The following is a 16363-nucleotide window of genomic DNA, read 5'->3' on the forward strand; positions in this document are numbered from 1 at the left end:
CTCGCCCCGCCCCGCCCCGGCTCGGGCTGCCGGAGGACCCGGAGCTGAGGCACCCGAGGCCGCCGCGGCGGCGGGGACGATGTGGTTCTTTGCCCGGGACCCGGTCCGGGATTTCCCGTTCGAGCTCAGCCCGGAACCCCCCGAGGGCAGCCCGCCGGGACCCTGGGTCCTGCACCGCGGCCGCAAGAAGGTGAGAGCGGCCCAGCTCTGCAGGCCGCGGCCGACCTCGGTCTCGCCTAGCCAGCGCCGCCGGCTCCTCCGCGTCGCGCCCGCCTGACGTGGCTGCGGAGCCTCTAGGACTACGGGCCGAGGGAGGGGGACGGGCAGTGTCGACGTGGCGGGCGGAAGGACCGAGGGACCCACAGGCGGACCCAACCAGGGTTACCTGGGCCGGGTTCAATCTCCAAGGGCTGACTTGGGGAGAGACCCGGCCGGCGGCCCTTCCCTTCCGGCACTGAACCAACTCCGGGGACTGTCTCGGAGGTGGAGTGGTCAGCAACCTGAGGCCACAAGCTGAGGCCCCTCTGCCCTCCCCCAGGCCACAGGGAGCCCGGTGTCCATCTTCGTGTATGACGTGAAGCCCGGTGCCGAAGAGCAGACCCAGGTGGCCAAAGCTGCCTTCAAGCGCCTCAAAACTCTCCGGCACCCCAATATCCTTGCCTACATCGATGGGCTGGAGGTACCTACCAGCTGCTCAGGCTACCCCACCTCTGTCCCTCACTTTCTCCCAGTCCTGTTTTCTGTCTTCCTGTGGATTTCCAGCCCTTCTGCGCCAGCGCCCCACCCCCCCCAGATTTGACTTCCCCTTCTCTGCCCCTATCCCCATCATGTCTCTCATCGCTTCTTCCTCACCCCCATCCCTTCCTAATACCCTGTGTTCCCTTCTTCAGACAGACAAATGCCTCCACGTAGTGACAGAGGCTGTGACCCCGCTGGGAGTATACCTCAAGGCACGAGCGGAGGCTGGTGGCCTGAAGGAGCTGGAGCTCTCCTGGGGGCTACACCAGATTGTGGTGAGGTGGGGGGGGGGGGCAATGGGGATGAGAGCAGGGGTAGAGGGGGCTGCAGCTACTGGGCTGTGATGGATCCTTCTGCCCCTAGAAAGCCCTCAGCTTCCTGGTCAACGACTGCAGCCTCATCCACAACAATGTCTGCATGGCCGCTGTGTTCGTGGACCGCGCTGGCGAGTGGAAGCTTGGGGGCCTGGACTACATGTATTCAGCCCAGGGCAATGGTGGGGGACCTCCCCGCAAGGGGATCCCTGAGCTTGAGCAGTATGATCCCCCGGAGTTGGCTGATGGTAGTGGCAGAGCGGTCAGAGAGAAATGGTGGGTGACTAGGGGGAGTATGCCCCATCTTGCCCTATTCTGAAAGCCTCCTGTAGTCTCAGGACCCCTAGACTAGCTGGCATTCCCTCCATCCCCTCCTGCTTGGCTGGGGAGGGAACCAGGGTCCTCAGGGTGGAGCCCACTCCTCGCTCCCAGGATCCTGAGGAAGGAAGGGCAGGATAAGCACAGGCTTTGGGGTTAGGTGGTTCAGAATTTGAATGTTACGTTACTTGGGATGGATGTCCTTGTTTCTCTGAGCCTCAGTTTTCTGATCTGTCAGTTGGGGCTAATGAAACCTGCTTCTTGAGGCTGATGGGATGATCAGCTAAGGAACACAGCCCAGGGTTTGCCATGCAGTGAGTGCCTGGTCCCCAGGGTAGGTTGGAGGCCTATGCTGGCAGGTGGCAGAGTCTTGAGCAGCTCTGGTCACTGCCTCAGGTCAGCTGACATGTGGCGTTTGGGCTGCCTCATCTGGGAAGTCTTCAATGGGTCCCTACCTCGAGCGGCAGCCCTGCGAAACCCTGGGAAGGTGAGTGTCCGACCCCACCTGCACCCCAGCCCCTCTCCCCCAGCCAACCAGCCACTGCTCTGACCCTGACACTTCTCCCGCAGATCCCCAAATCACTGGTGCCCCATTATTGCGAACTGGTCGGAGCCAACCCCAAGGTGCGTCCCAACCCAGCCCGCTTCCTGCAGAACTGCCGGGCGCCTGGTGGCTTCATGAACAACCGCTTCGTGGAGACCAACCTCTTCCTGGAAGAGATTCAGGTGAGCCCCTTGCCCTACCCTGGGCTCTGGCCCTACATTCCTCACCTCTGTGCACCTCCCCACTTTACAGGCTCCTTGATAATTAGACCCTTGGAGACAAGCACAGATGATGGAGCTAGGCTCTTTGGGTTCATACCCTGGCTCCAACTATTGCTTATTTAAAATACTTATCTATTTATTTGTATCTTGCAGGATCTTCCATCTTCATTGTGGCATGCCAGATCTTTAGTTGTGGCATGTGGGATCTAGTTCCCTGACCAGGGATCAAACTCTGGCCCCCCGCACTGGGAGCTCAGAGTCTTAGCCACTGGACCCTCAGGAAAGTCCCTCTAGTTATTATTTATGTGCGACTTTCCTCGGCTGAAGTTCAGTCCTATTAATAGTACCTGCTTCAGAGGAGCAGGGTGAGGAGTCAGTGAGTCTGAAGTGCACAGTACAGTGTCTGGCACATAGTGGGTGTTTTGTGAGTGTGCCTGGCACTCTGTTAACTGCACACATACATTCCAGCCCTGCCCCTGATGTTGGCTGCAGGGTAGGGAGGAAGAGTCATACCCAGACCCCTGCCCTCAAGGCTCTAGCATGGGGTGAATGATCCAGGTGTCCACCCTTGGGGACTCTCACTGGGGAAAAGGGACAGAAAACATGTGAATGAGGAAACGTGCTTCCTGGATGCAGATAAGTGCCGGGAAGGAAAAGAGTGAGGGTGGGGCCTGGGCAAGGGTTCTCTCAAGGGTGACGTTTGAGCTGTGACCTGAAGGGTGTGAAGGTGGGACTCATGGGGATGGTAACTGGGGAAGAAAGTTCCAGGCAGAGAGAACCTCTTTGCGAGGAGGGAGCCCGCAGCTTAGCCTCACTGAACCTCAGTTTCCTTATCTGTGTGGTGAGGATAATGGTGGTGTCTGCTGACCCACGGGGTTGTTGTAGGGGCTGCAGAAGGGAGGCTCTGCCCCCTGCCCTGGCCTTGTGTGGGACATAGAGAGGTGATGAGAGTCTGGAATGGGAGGGGTGACAGGGCTTCCATGGCCCTCCTTGGTCTGTGGAATCTTGACTTAGATGGGGCTGGGGGGCCGTCAGAGGATGGGAGCCTGTGCCGAGGAGAAGGTGCTGGAGAAGTTGAGTCTTGCTGCCCCCGGGCAGTGTAGGGCAGCAGGAGGTCGGTTACACGGTGTTCTCACACAGCCGGCTTCGCCAGGCTGCCCTTCTTAATGCACACCCCGTAGGAAACAAACTGTTTCTGGAGGGTCCCGAGGAGAATGTGGGAGGGCCGTGCCGGAGGTCCCCCTTCCCATCAGAGAGCAGAGCGGTGGAGGAACCCAGCTGTGACTGTCGGGGCAACCTTGGATGTGGCTTGGCCTCTCTCTGGGACTGTGCTCCCCCAAACCCTGTGTCAGAGCACCAAGCCTGCCTGCCACGCCAGACTGAGCTGCTGCAGCCCAATCAGGTCCTCCCCAACCCGGGTTCGAGGTCACTTCTGGGTCAGGCAGCAGCTGTGGCCATGAGGGTACAACCAAGAGCACAAGAACTCTGGAAGCACACCAGACGGGGCTGTAACACACGCCTGGCCTCTCTTGCCTGGTGACCTTGAGCCTCAAGCCTCCTCCTTTGTAAATGGGGGAATGACAGCACTTCTTTGCAGGGCGCAACACAGCAGAAGTGCCATACCACTGGGCCATGCCCTTCCTTTTTATTTATTTCTCTGTTTATTTGGCTGTGTCCAGTCTTAGTTGCGATATACAGGATCTTCATTACATCATGCAGGATCTTTTGTTGAGGAGCACGGACTCCCTAGTTGTGTGTGAGCTCAGTTGCTTCATAGCATGTGGGATCTTAGTTGCCCAACCAGGAATCAAACCCGCATCCCCTGTATTATAAGGTGGATTCTTAACCAGCGGACCACCAGAGAAGTCCCCACACCCTTCCTTGACTGCTACTTAGCTGTGTGACTTTGGACAAGCTCCTTGCCCTTTCTGTGCCTCAGCTTCCTTGGATTATTTCATCTGTGTAATGGTTTTAGAATACAGTCTTGTTTGGCCATGTGGTCTATCTCAGGAAATGTGAGTTGTGGATAGGACAGCCTCGGGGAGATTAGAAGGATGGAGGGAGTCCATTGAGCTGATGGCGTGGCCTGTCTTGGCTCAGTGAGAGGGCCAGATCTGGGGGTGAATGCACCTCATCCCTGCCTCCGACAGCCCGCCACGGTCTCTACCACAGAGCTGCTGGTGAGCCCAACCCAACAGGGCCCAGTGGCAGAGTAAGCCCTTATTCCCTGTTTTCTTGTACCATGTTTAATGGTATTCATGGGTCGGTGGTATCTTCTGTGGTCCTGAGGAGCTACGGCAATACTGATGAAGGGCTTGATCCCCCAGTGGCTGCTTTCATAGCAGCAGATCAGGTGGCAGTGCCACTAACTGACTGGGCGCCTCCAGTGTGCCAGGCACCGTGCTAGCAGCATTTGTGTGCATCTTCTGGTTGAATCCTCAGAACGGTTGTGAGGCAGTACAGTTATCACCCCATTTCACAGGTGGGGAACTTGCCCAAGGTCACATTGTTGTTTAGTTACTCGGTCTTAACACTCGCTAGTGAAAGCCAAACTGTTAATCACTCAGTCATGTCCGATGGACTGTGTGGCCCGCCAGGCTCCTCCGTCCATGGGATTTTCCAGGCAGGAATACTGGAGCAGGTTGCCATTTTTTTCTCCAGGGGGCCTTCCCAACCCAGGGATCGAACCCACGTCTCCTGCATTGGCAGGAGGATTCTTTATCACTTAAAGCCACCTAAAGTCACATGGCTAATAAATGGGAGAGTTGGGCTTTGAACCCAGGCAGGCTGGCTTTGCATGCTTGTTTTCCTTCGGGTAGGAGGTGACCCCATGTTCTGGCCCTTGGCTGAAGAGACCATGACCAGGCTGATTTCTTGTTCCCTGCTTCCTGCCCACTCTCCCCCAGATCAAAGAGCCAGCTGAGAAGCAAAAGTTCTTCCAAGAGCTGAGCAAAAGCCTGGACTCATTCCCTGAGGATTTCTGCCGGCACAAGGTGCTGCCCCAGCTGCTGACTGCCTTCGAGTTTGGCAATGCGGGGGCTGTGGTCCTCACGCCCTTATTCAAGGTGAGCGGGGCCTGGAGCCTCAGGACTTATGGGGCCCGGAGACTGGCTGGGTGGTCTGGGGGCAAAAGAGAGGGCCACCCTTGCCAGCATCCTGGGAGGGGAGCCTGGTCAGGGGGACCCAAGCCCACTTGAGGAGCTCTGACATCTGGCAGTTCAGCAGGCTGTGGCCATGTGACCAGCTGTCAGGGAGACATGGGGACCTCCTATCCTTGGTGAAGGGAAAATCTGTGCCTCCAAAATTCTTGTTCCAAAGACCCCTTGCTACAGAGCGTACAGCCTTTCCTCCATTTCCTCAGGACAGCCTCCCTGGTCTGACCCAGGCACTCTGGTGCCAAGGGGTCAGCTGCTTACTGCCTCACTTTCCTTCCTCCCTCCTGACTGCTCAGCACTCAGCCTTCTTGGCTTCTTGGGAGTTGATCCTCTTTCCTTCCTCAGATCCCAGCCTGCCAGTACCTGGGCATCTGCCATTCCCTGCTCAGTGGGAGAACCCTTTCCCCAAAGGAACTTGGCATGGGGGGAGATGGGGAAGACAGCAAGTACATCCTGTGTAGCTGGGAACCCCCAGAAGTTACAGGCGGAATCCTGTGTGCACATGGGATCTAATACCTGATTACAGGAAAAGGCCCAGAGCTTCTGCAAGCCTCCTAAGAGAGGCCTGACTCAGAAAGGGCAAGGGTAGGGCTAACTTGACATGGAGTCTGGGCAGAGGGGCTGCTGAGGAAATGCCTGCCTCATCCCACCACCATCACCCTGTTCCTACCCCGAGAAATCAGCAGGGAGCCTGAGGAAGTTCACTGAGCCCAGGGACATCATCCCACTCGTGTGGAGGTGGCTGAGCCCCTCTTCCTGCTCCTTCTCAGGTGGGTAAGTTCCTCAGTGCTGAAGAGTATCAGCAGAAGATCATCCCTGTCGTGGTCAAAATGTTCTCCTCAACCGACCGGGCCATGCGCATTCGCCTCCTCCAGCAGGTAGGGGCCGTGGGGACAGCCTGCCCGCTTCTACTCCACCCAGACCTCACCCTTGCTGCAGGGGAGGCCCCTGCCTCACCTCCAGCTCCAGGCAGCTAACTCGAGCCCTTGCTTTGGCTACCTGTGGCCCCCAGAAACCCCTCCTCGAAACATACACACAGGTGAGGGACCGGTGAGGCTGTGCTCTCAGGAAATCAAGATCATCAGCGGGCTCGTTGGAGGCTTAGGGCATGCCCCGACCCAGGCTGCGTGGCTCAAGCGCTTCTCCCTGCGCCGCCCAGTCTCCTGGGTTCAGCCTGTTGTTCTGTTGGTCAGTCGCTGAGTCACATCCAACTCTGCAATCCCGTGGACTGTGGCATGCCAGACTTCCCTGTCTTTCACTATCTCGCAGAGTTTGCTCAAACTCATGTCCATTGAGTCAGTGATGCCATCCAACCACCTCATCCTCTGCCACCCACTTTTCCTCCTGCCCTCAATCTTTCCCAGCATCAGGGTCTTTTCCAAAGAGTCGGTGCTTCACATTAGGTGGCCAAAGTATTGGAGCTTCAGGATCAGTCCTTCCAATGAATATTCAGGGTTGATTTCCTCTTGAGGGGGGATAGCGTCTCTCTTGCCAACCCCCAGGCAGTTGGGAGCATCAGACGGGGTTGGTGGGATCGGGGATGGGGGCCACTGCGCTAGGTATCCAGGTATCAGTCCTTCTCCAGCTCCAGACACTGTAGCCTCCTCCCAGCACTCCTCTAGGCAGGGGTTATACCCTTTTTATAGAAAAGGTCTGGAGGCTCCGAGAGGGGGTGTGACCATTCCGCCTGCTGAGCAGGACCAGAGGCCTGGCTCTCTGGCACCCAGTCCCTGGCTCTTCTCAGCCCCTTCGCTTACCCCCAGCACCCTCTCCATTCCATGTGGGCCTGAGACCAGAGGCATGATGGGGGGCTCAGGAGACTCCCTGGCCAGCCAGTGCCTGCTGGGTAGAGAAACCATGCCAGGGGTGGCCCCTGGCTCTGGGGAGCGGTGGAGGACCTCACTGTGTTCTCATGCCCCAACCCGGGCCGCAGATGGAGCAGTTCATCCAGTACCTCGACGAGCCCACGGTCAACACCCAGATCTTCCCTCACGTGGTACACGGTTTCCTGGACACCAACCCCGCCATCAGGGAGCAGACAGTCAAGGTAGGTTTGGCCAGGCCCAGAGGGGCCACCTCTGGTTTTCTAAGGCTCACAGGGGGCTCATCAGAGGACACAGAGGCCTTGGTTTTGGTCTGTGGATCAAGCAGGGTATGGGAGGGCAGGCAGGCACTGTTCTGCACGTGGGTCCTGGCCGTGGGTATAGCACCGCAGGTGGTGGGGGGAAGAGGGTGGCTATGGCCAATAGTCCTGAGTGTAATAGACAGTCACTGAGACAGGAGTGCGAACAGGGGTTCCCCTTCCAGAGCCTTCTGGGTAAGGCCCAGGAGCAGGTTGGAGGGCTCTGGTGGGTCTCCTCAGCACCCAGGGTCACTGGTGCCCTCCCAGGAGGCCCCTCCCATGTGTGGCACCCTGCCCGCTCCGGCCCACACTTTCCGCTGTCTCCCACCCTGCAGTCCATGCTGCTTCTGGCCCCAAAGCTGAACGAGACCAACCTCAACGTGGAGCTGATGAAGCACTTCGCGCGGCTGCAGGCCAAGGACGAGCAGGGTCCCATCCGCTGCAACACCACCGTGTGCCTGGGCAAGATTGGCTCCTACCTCAGTGCCACTGTGAGTGCCCCGCACACGTGGCAGGAGTTCTGTCAGTGTCACAGCCACAGCCCCCAGGGCCAGGTCCCCTTGTGTGGGGGCTGTCCCCCCCCCCACACACACAGACTCAGGCCCTGGGTGCTCCAGTCCCCATGTCTGAAGGACAGAGTAAGTTGTGCCAGGTCACATACCCAGTAGGTGTGTCTGGAACCTGGGTCTGCCTGCCCCCTCAGGGTCTGTGAATGCAGACACTGCAGCCCCCTGGGCGCTTAGCAGGAAGGATTGAATGGCTCAGCAGGGCAGGCAGGCAGGGAGGCGTGACCCGACCCCAGGGCAGCTTCTGCTCTGGGCCCCCCCCCCCCCCCCTCCCCCCCCCCCCCCCCCCCCCCGTGATCTGGAAGGACAAGACAAGAGCCAGAGTTGTCATTAGTGATTAACTCACACTTGTTAGACTCTGGAGGCCCTGTTGGCCTCTGTTGTGGCAGTTCTGGACCCCAGGACGGACCCTATACTCAGGAGCCCTCTTCCTGCCCCAGACCAGACACAGGGTCCTCACCTCCGCCTTTAGCCGGGCCACAAAGGACCCGTTTGCACCGTCCCGGGTTGCGGGCGTTTTGGGTTTCGCCGCTACCCACAACCTCTATTCGATGAACGACTGCGCCCACAAGATCCTGCCCGTGCTCTGCGGCCTCACCGTGGATCCTGAGAAATCGGTGCGAGACCAGGTGAGGCGTTGCTGGGGCTGGGGGTCTGGGGGTACCTGGGCCCCAGCTGGCCTGGCAGGCTCACAGGAACCTTGGAGGCTCCAGCTCTGCCCCTTGCTGCCCCACAGGCCTTCAAGGCCATTCGAAGCTTCCTGTCCAAACTGGAGGCTGTGTCAGAGGACCCCACACAGCTGGCCGAAGTGGGTGAGTGGCCCACGCTCATCATGTTCCCTGTTCCTCTTGCCACTTTCTTGACTGTGGCCTGTTGTGGCCCCCGTCTGCCTGGCTGGAGTGTCTGAAGAGCCCCAGGAGACAGACAGTCGAGCACTCTTCCTGCCTCCCATTTCACAGTTGGGAGAGCGCAGGCCTGGGGAGGAGGGCGCTCACTCTAGGTTGCTCTGCTTCAGTTAGTGCCTTCCTATCACCCTCCCCATGGAGGCCTGAGGTGTCTGTACCTGTCGCTCCTGCCCCTGCCCAGAGAAGGATGTCCATGCAGCCTCCAGCCCCGGGATGGGAGGAGCCGCAGCCAGCTGGGCAGGCTGGGCCGTGACGGGGGTCTCCTCGCTCACCTCTAAGCTGATCCGGGCACATCCCACGGCTGCCCCGGCCGAGACCAACATCCCCCAGAGACCTGCACCTGAGGGTGAGAGTCCTGGACTGAGAGGGTTTGGAGTTCCCCCTAGGATGGTGGTGGGGACGCCCCCACCCCCAGCAACCTCTGCCCTGTGCTGAGACCTTCCTGGGGCTCAGTGGGTGGGAATTCAGCGAGCCTCTGCTCCCCAGGATTTCCTGCCCCAGCCCCCACCCCTGTGCCTGCCGCGCCTACAACCTCGGGCCCCTGGGAGACCCAAGAGGAGGGCAAGGACACGGAAGAGGACAGCAGTGCCGCTGACAGATGGGATGATGAGGACTGGGGCAGCCTGGAGGTGAGGGGCCGAGGACTCCCTCGGGGACCCAGCTGCAGGGCTACAGACTGCCATTCGGGGAGCTCTCATGGGCTTGGCTGGAGTCAGATCTGTCCTCATCTGCAAGTATCCTAAGCAGGAGTCACGGAGCAGCCATTGTGGGTCAGAGCTGACAGCTGAGCCCCATCTCAACTCCAAGAATGAGAGGCCAAGCTGATGGTGGTTGGGTCTGCCCACTCCTCTTCCTCGCTCCCCTCCATGGCCCATCCCTCCTATGGCCTTTCTGGGGCCCACCCTGCCCTGTGATCAGCAGAGAGAGGTTACGCCCAGGCCTACAACCAACCTGTCCTCCCTGAGGGTAGGTTCAGGATGGGCTGAGGCCAGAGTGGGGCTGTCCTAAAGGGAATGGGGGGCATAGCTCCAGCTGCCAGCAGTCTCTGCCCCTGAGGCCGCAGGCAGGAGTGTGGAACTCAGGATCTCATTCCCCACCTCACAGAGGAGTGACAACAGGCCTGGTTCAGTGTGTCCAGTTTATTGATGGGACACAGGGCCGAGGAGAAAATGAGATGGAAGACGAAGAAAGGGTGGAGCCCATAGCTGGGCAGACACTGGGGGGCTTCTGTGGCCTTTCGGGTGGAGCAAGAGGGCTCTATGGTCGTGCTTTCCTCCCCACCCTGCAGCAGGAGGCCGAATCTGTGTTGGCTCAGCGGGATGAGTGGAGTACTAGGAACCAAGCCAGCCGGGCTGGGCAGGTGAGCTGGGCAGAACAGAGCGTGTGTACGGGGGAGCGGGGTGCCCCCTGCTCCTCCGTCCCCTTCTCTAGCACTGTCTCCGCCTCCTCTTTTGCAGGCCAGCAACCCTGGCCACAGATCCCAGGAGTCAGACTGGAGCAGTTGGGAAGCCGAGGGCTCATGGGAGCAAGACTGGCAGGAGCCAAGCCCCCCGGAGCCACCCCCTGAGGGCACACGGCTGGCCAGCGAGTATAACTGGGGTGGACCGGAGCCTAGTGACAAAGGCGACCCTTTTGCTGCCCTGTCAGTGCATCGGGAGGCTGGGGCACAGGTACTGGTGCCTGTCCAGTGGGAGGGTGCAGACCTGGGGTGGACCTCAGCTGAGAGTAGGTCTCCACTCCAGCCCACACCTCCCTTTTCAGTCGAGGCGAGACTCCTGGGGTGATGACAACTGGGAAGGCCTGGAGACCGAGAGCAGTGAGTGTTTCTCCCCAGCCAGCTGGCTGATGGCCTGGGCCTACCCTCCACCGGGGCAGGCATGGGAAGGGAAGCTGAGACCCAGGTTGTCCTGACACCTTCAGCCCTCCCCTTCTTGTTCCCAGGACAGGCGAAGGCGGAGCTAGCCCGGAAGAAGCGCGAGGAGCGAAGGCGGGAGATGGAGGCAAAACGGGCTGAGAAAAAGGCAGCCAAGGGCCCCATGAAGCTGGGAACCCGGAAGTTGGACTGAACTGTGGGTGTGAGCCCTTCCCTGCCTCGGAGGCCCCACAGATGTATTTATTGTACAAACCATGCGAGCCCGGTCAGCTGGCCAGGCACATCTCACATGTACATAATCAGAGCCACAATAAATTCTATTTCACACCTGTTGTGCTGGGCTCAGTCCAGCGCCTCCAAGGAGGTTGGAGTCTGGCGCTGCCCTTTGGAGTTTGCGCCCATCACGGACATGAACATCAATTTACTTCGAAAACCAAGAGTAAAGAGAAACGATCTGATTTATCAGTTTCTGGGAAATGCCCTCTGGAAGGAAGGCCGGCAGCGCCAGACAAACTCAACATCTGCCTGTGAGCCAGGCGGAACCGGCAGGGTCGCCCTTGGAAGATGGGGCGCGGGTAAGGGGTCTACGGGCCCGAAGGGTCCCTGGGTCCGAGCCCCGAGTCGGGGCACCAGCGAGAGGCCGAGTTCGCCCCAAGTGCTGGGCGGAAACCACTCGGTGATTGCGAAGGTCCAGGCCGAGGGTGGTGTCAGCGGCGGCGCTGGGGCACGCAGGCTCCATGCGTGCGGCTGCGCGCGAAGCCAGCTTTGCAGACGCAGCGGTAGGAACCGCTCGTGTTCACGCAGCGCTCGGTCTTGCATAGTAACCCGCGCTGGTTCAGCTCTCGGCACTCATCGATGTCTGGAAGCGGGGGTGACAAGTGAGGACTTCATGAGGGCGCCAAAGCTGTGCGACCCCTTGGCTTCTGGTCCAAGCCGGGCTTCTGCAGGGCCTGACCCCGCCCTGCCCTGCCCCGCCCCCCTGCCCTCTGGCCCCGCCCCCTCGGCGCGGCTCACCGACACAGCGGGCGCGGGACGAGTCTAGCTGGAAGCCGCCGGGACACTCGCACACTGCGCCGCCCGGCCGCGGCACACAGCGGCCGCTCACGCAGCGACACTCGTCCGAATCCTCCTCCGAGCTGTCCTCTTCTGTGCGGGCCGAGAGAATGAGACGTCAACACTGCCCCCGGCGATGGCCGCGGACCCGACTCTGTCCCTCTAGCTACACTCACCTCTGGCGGGCTTCCCCAGCAGCAGGGGGCTCGTGTCCCAGAAAGAATTACTCTCACTCTGCGACGTCGGGCACTGGGACCCTGAGAGGGGCAGGGGGCGGTTAGCAGGCAATGGCTTTGATTCACCTCGGCTCCCGCCCCCAAATTCCCTCCGGGCCAACCCCTCTCGGGCATGCTCACCAGCGCCGCGCGGTGGGCAAGGATGGCACTGGGCTCCCCAACCTCGACCCTGGCGACAGCAGCAGTCATCGAAGGTGAGGGCGGGCCCGGCCAGAGGCCCCGCACACATGCCGTCTTCTCCGCGCTGGCCCCAGCACACGTCCCGCCGCTCCGGGGCACGCTCTGCGGAGGGGGACCGGGTGTCAGGGAGGAGCCCAAAGCAGGGGCCGCCCTCCCCCGCTCCAATCCACCCTCGTGGGAACGGCGGCCCCGGGCCTCCACGCGGCACACAAGGTTCTGGAGAGCCCAAGATGGCCCTCGTCCTCACCCGCCGGGCTCTCGGGGCGCTGGCAGTCGCGGCCTGAGGGTCCGGGTACCCAGGGCGGGCGGCACTCGCAGCGGTAGGAGCCGGGCAGGTTGATGCAGCGGCCAGGGCGGCAGGCTGTGGGGTCCTGGCACTCGTCCACGTCTGCGGGCAGCAAGTGGATGAGTGGGGGTGGAAGTCACAGCTTGGCTCGGCTAGCCTCCCTCCCGTTTCCCCAGAGGGCTGACCCGGGCCTCACCCATCTCTTCCGGGCTCAGACATTGGCGCTGCACCGGGCTGTACTCGGCCGGGGGAGTGCAGGCACAGCGGTAACCACCGCGCGTGTTCTCACACACTCCGTTCCGGCAATTAGACTCGTCCAAACACTCGTCCACGTCTGAGGGGAGAAAAAGCGCGAGTGGTAGGAACCGGCCTGGAGTCGGGTGGTTTTGCGTGTCTCCTGGCTGCTTTCCCACGGCCACGGGGGCAGCTGCACTCACCCACGCATTCCAGCAGGTTCGAGTCGTAGTAGAAGCCATGCTGGCAATAGCACTCGTAGCCGGGCTGCGTGTTCACGCACTTGCCCTCTTTGCATATCTCCGCCCCAAACAATATGCATTCATCGATGTCTGCAGAGCGACAGGCCGTGGGCGCCCGCACCCTCTACCTGCCGGGCCTCTGAGGCCCCGTAGCAGAGGACGTGGGCGTGGCACTTACCGTGGAAAGGTGGAAAAGTCTATGGTCTTTTCCCAACGCCTACTTAAGGTTATGGGGTGGGGCTTAGCAGAGGGGCGGGGCAGTCGGTGAGAGTGGGCGGGCCTTACTCCAGTACCCGCAATTGACAAGCAAGCACTGGAGGGATGGGGCGGTCCTAACCGGAGGGCGGAGCGGAGTGAGCCAGGTGGGCGGAGCCATGTTGGAGCTTACCACGGTGGGCTGGGATGCCGTAGTTGACAATGTTGTTGTCCTGGGTATAGCCCTTCCCGTCTGGGCAGAGGCTGTGGAACTCAGCTACGGGGAGACAGTGGCCATGGGGAAGGAAAGGAGCAGGATTGAGCATGTGTGTGCTGGCCGTAGGGCCGGAGCTCTCATTTCCCACCAACTCTGGAAGGGGCCCTCTTCCCCAATCCGGTCCCAAATGAAGAAACTGAGGTTCTGGAAAGGGAAAAGGCCTGCCCGGCTCCTGACCTGAGCTGTAGACTGGGCAGGGATAGATCTCGCAATGGTCTCCCCAGCCAGCCCCCAGCGAGCAGCAGCACTCCTGCTGGGTGACATTGGTGGCCAGAACACTGTCACAGAACACGGTGTCATCGAAGTTAAGGTAGCACTCCTTCTTGTGGTGGGGCTGCTCCACCTCTGAAGGGAGGGGAGAGCAGCTCAGGGTCCAGCATCGTGTCTTTGCCTGTCCACACTGCCCACCAACCTCTTCCCTCTGTGCCCCCACATCGCCTGGCTCCCCGGAGCTGCCACGTGAAAGCCAAGCTCCATCCTCAGTGTGGCATTCAGGGGCCACCTGACAGGTCTGGTCCCGCCGGGCTCTCCCAGGCAAAAGAAATTTCTTCTTGTTCCTCATATTCCAGAGGGTGGGACCAGGTACAACTCTGAGTCCCAACTGCAGTGTCTGGATCGAGGAGGGAGCCGAGAGGGCACTCACCCTCACAGCCGTGTTGGTCCTGGGTGGGTGTGAAGCCCTCATCACAGATGCAAACGTAGGAGCCCTGCAGGTTCTCGCAGGCCCCATGGGGAAGGCACAGGCCTGGGTCCTGGCTGCACTCATCTATGTCTTCAGGGAGGAGAAGAGCAGAAAGAATCACTCAGAGGGAAACCAGCCCTTCTCTCCCTGGGGGTGGGGCTCAAGGGCCTCACACAAGCTGAGAACCTGAATTTCCACTTGGACTTCAAGGCACACACAACAGGAAAGCCACTCCTGTCGGTCTGTGCACGTGGGTCAATGTGTACACATTCAGTGCATTGTTCTTCACAAACCTAACAGAATGAAGACCTAGCTCTCAGCTCAGCATCTGGGGTTTCAGTCTGGTCTCCCAGTATCTTTGTCTCATCACCCTTTGCTCTAAAACCACTAACACCCTCAGCTCTGTGTCTAGGCCAAGGTATCTACTCTCCCTAAAGACACAACTAGCTCTGCTTCCAGATCTCTGTGCTTTGCAAATACTCTTCTTTGGGCCTGGTAAATACCATCCTTTGCTTTTCTCTGCTTAGGGAATCTACTTATACTTTAGGGAAGCCTGTTTATACTTCAAGTTCCAATACAACTGTCACTCCCCTGTTGCAATTAATCACTAGTCCAGACCTCTTTTGGCACCTAGCACTCTGAATTGTAAGAATCAATTTATCCAGGGCTCCTTGCTAGGGGAGACTATCTTCCTAGCAAGGAGCCCTGGGTTATTGCTCAGTGTCTAGTGTAGAGCTTAGAACCTGGCAAATACTAGGTGCTCAGTAAACTGGTCATAGCAAACACCCTCTCCCAACAACACAAGAGAAGACTCTACACATGGACATCACCAGATGGTCAATACCAAAATCAGATTGATTATATTCTTTGCAGCCAAAGATGGAGAAGCTCTATACAGTCAGCAAAAACAAGACCAGGAGCTGACTGTGGCTCAGATCATGAACTCCTTATTGCCAAATTCAGACTTAAATTGAAGAAAGTAGGGAAAACCACTAACCATTCAGGTATGACCTAAATCAAATCCCTTATGATTATACAGTGGAAGTGAGAAATAGATTTAAGGGACTAGATCTGATAGATAGAGTGCCTGATGAACTATGGACGGAGGTTCGCGACATTACACAGGAGACAGGGATCAAATGCAAAAAAGCAAAATGGCTGTCTGGGGAGGCCTTACAAATAGCTGTGAAAAGAAGAGAAGTGAAAAGCAATGGAGAAAAGGAAAGATATAAGCATCTGAATGCAGAGTTCCAAAGAATAGCAAGGAGAGATAAGAAAGCCTTCCTCAGCGATCAATGCAAAGAAATAGAGGAAAACAACAGAAGGGGAAAGACTAGAGATCTCGTCAAGAAAATTAGAGATACCAAGGGAACATTTCATGCAAAGATGGGCTCGATAAAGGACAGAAATGGTATGGACCTAACAGAAACAGAAGATATTAAGAAGAGGTGGCAAGAATACACAGAACTGTACAAAAAAAATCTTCACGACCAAGATAATCACGTTGGTGTGATCACTCACCTAGAGCCAGACATCCTGGAATGTGAAGTCAAGTGGGCCTTAGAAAGCATCACTACAAACAAAGCTAGTGGAGCTGATGGAATTCCAGTGGAGCTATTTCAAATCCTGAAAGATGATGCTGTGAAAGTGCTGCACTCAATAGGCCAGCAAATTTGGAAAACTCAGCAGTGGCCATAGGACTGGAAAATGTGTTTGCATTCCAATCCCAAAGAAAGGCAATGCCAAAGAATGCTCAAGCTACCGCACAATTGCACTCATCTCACATGCTAGTGAAGTACTGCTCAAAATTCTCCAAGCCAGGCTTCAGCAATATGTGAACTGTGAACTTCCAGATGTTCAAGCTGGTTTTAGAAAAGGCAGAGGAACCAGAGATCAAATTGCCAACATCTGCTGGATCATGGAAAAAGCAAGAGAGTTCCAGAAAGACATCTATTTCTGCTTTATTGACTATGCCAAAGCCTTTGACAGTGTGGATCACAATAAACTGTGGAAAATTCTGAAAGAGATGGGAATACCAGACCACCTGACCTGCCTCTTGACAAACCTATATGCAGGTCAGGAAGCAACAGTTAGAACTGGACATGGAACAACAGACTGGTTCCAAATAGGAAAAGGAGTGCGTTAAGGCTGTATATTGTCACCCTGCTTATTTAACTTATATGCAAAGTACATCATGAGAAGTGCTGGGTTGGAAGAAGCAC

General features: G+C 58.1%; 2 protein-coding genes across 7 annotated transcripts in view; one reads left to right on the forward strand and one right to left on the reverse strand.

The window, feature by feature from the left end:
- On the forward strand, positions 1-11083 carry SCYL1 (SCY1 like pseudokinase 1). 2 transcript variants are annotated; one of them, XM_018043214.1, is made up of 18 exons: positions 1-190; positions 539-679; positions 891-1013; positions 1102-1328; positions 1767-1857; positions 1941-2096; positions 5042-5200; positions 6061-6168; positions 7224-7337; positions 7748-7903; positions 8419-8607; positions 8715-8790; positions 9065-9229; positions 9370-9512; positions 10172-10243; positions 10341-10553; positions 10645-10699; positions 10825-11083. In XM_018043214.1, the coding sequence occupies exons 1-18, from the start codon at positions 80-82 to the stop codon at positions 10947-10949; spliced, it is 2424 nt and encodes an 807-aa protein (XP_017898703.1). In that variant the 5' UTR covers positions 1-79; the 3' UTR covers positions 10950-11083. The 2 variants fall into 2 exon arrangements, with proteins under 2 accessions (XP_017898703.1, XP_017898704.1); XM_018043215.1 differs by having other exon boundaries at positions 10175-10243.
- LTBP3 (latent transforming growth factor beta binding protein 3) overlaps positions 10008-16363 on the reverse strand; it is a 20723-nt gene continuing 14367 nt past the window's right edge. For 4 of the 5 annotated variants that reach the window (XM_018043213.1, XM_018043210.1, XM_018043211.1 and 1 more), the window contains 10 exons: positions 14103-14231; positions 13637-13804; positions 13376-13459; positions 12949-13077; positions 12708-12845; positions 12473-12613; positions 12166-12327; positions 11986-12066; positions 11771-11902; positions 10008-11615 (listed from right to left, as the gene is read on the reverse strand). In XM_018043213.1, the coding sequence (XP_017898702.1) occupies positions 11464-11615; positions 11771-11902; positions 11986-12066; positions 12166-12327; positions 12473-12613; positions 12708-12845; positions 12949-13077; positions 13376-13459; positions 13637-13804; positions 14103-14231 (1316 nt within the window). In that variant the 3' untranslated portion in view covers positions 10008-11463. The remainder of the gene's footprint in view (positions 11616-11770; positions 11903-11985; positions 12067-12165; positions 12328-12472; positions 12614-12707; positions 12846-12948; positions 13078-13375; positions 13460-13636; positions 13805-14102; positions 14232-16363) is intronic. The other variant, XM_018043212.1, reaches the window with a different exon arrangement.

The sequence above is a fragment of the Capra hircus genome, chromosome 29, assembly GCF_001704415.2.
Source record: "Capra hircus breed San Clemente chromosome 29, ASM170441v1, whole genome shotgun sequence".
In the NCBI taxonomy this organism is placed as follows: Eukaryota; Metazoa; Chordata; class Mammalia; order Artiodactyla; family Bovidae; genus Capra; species Capra hircus.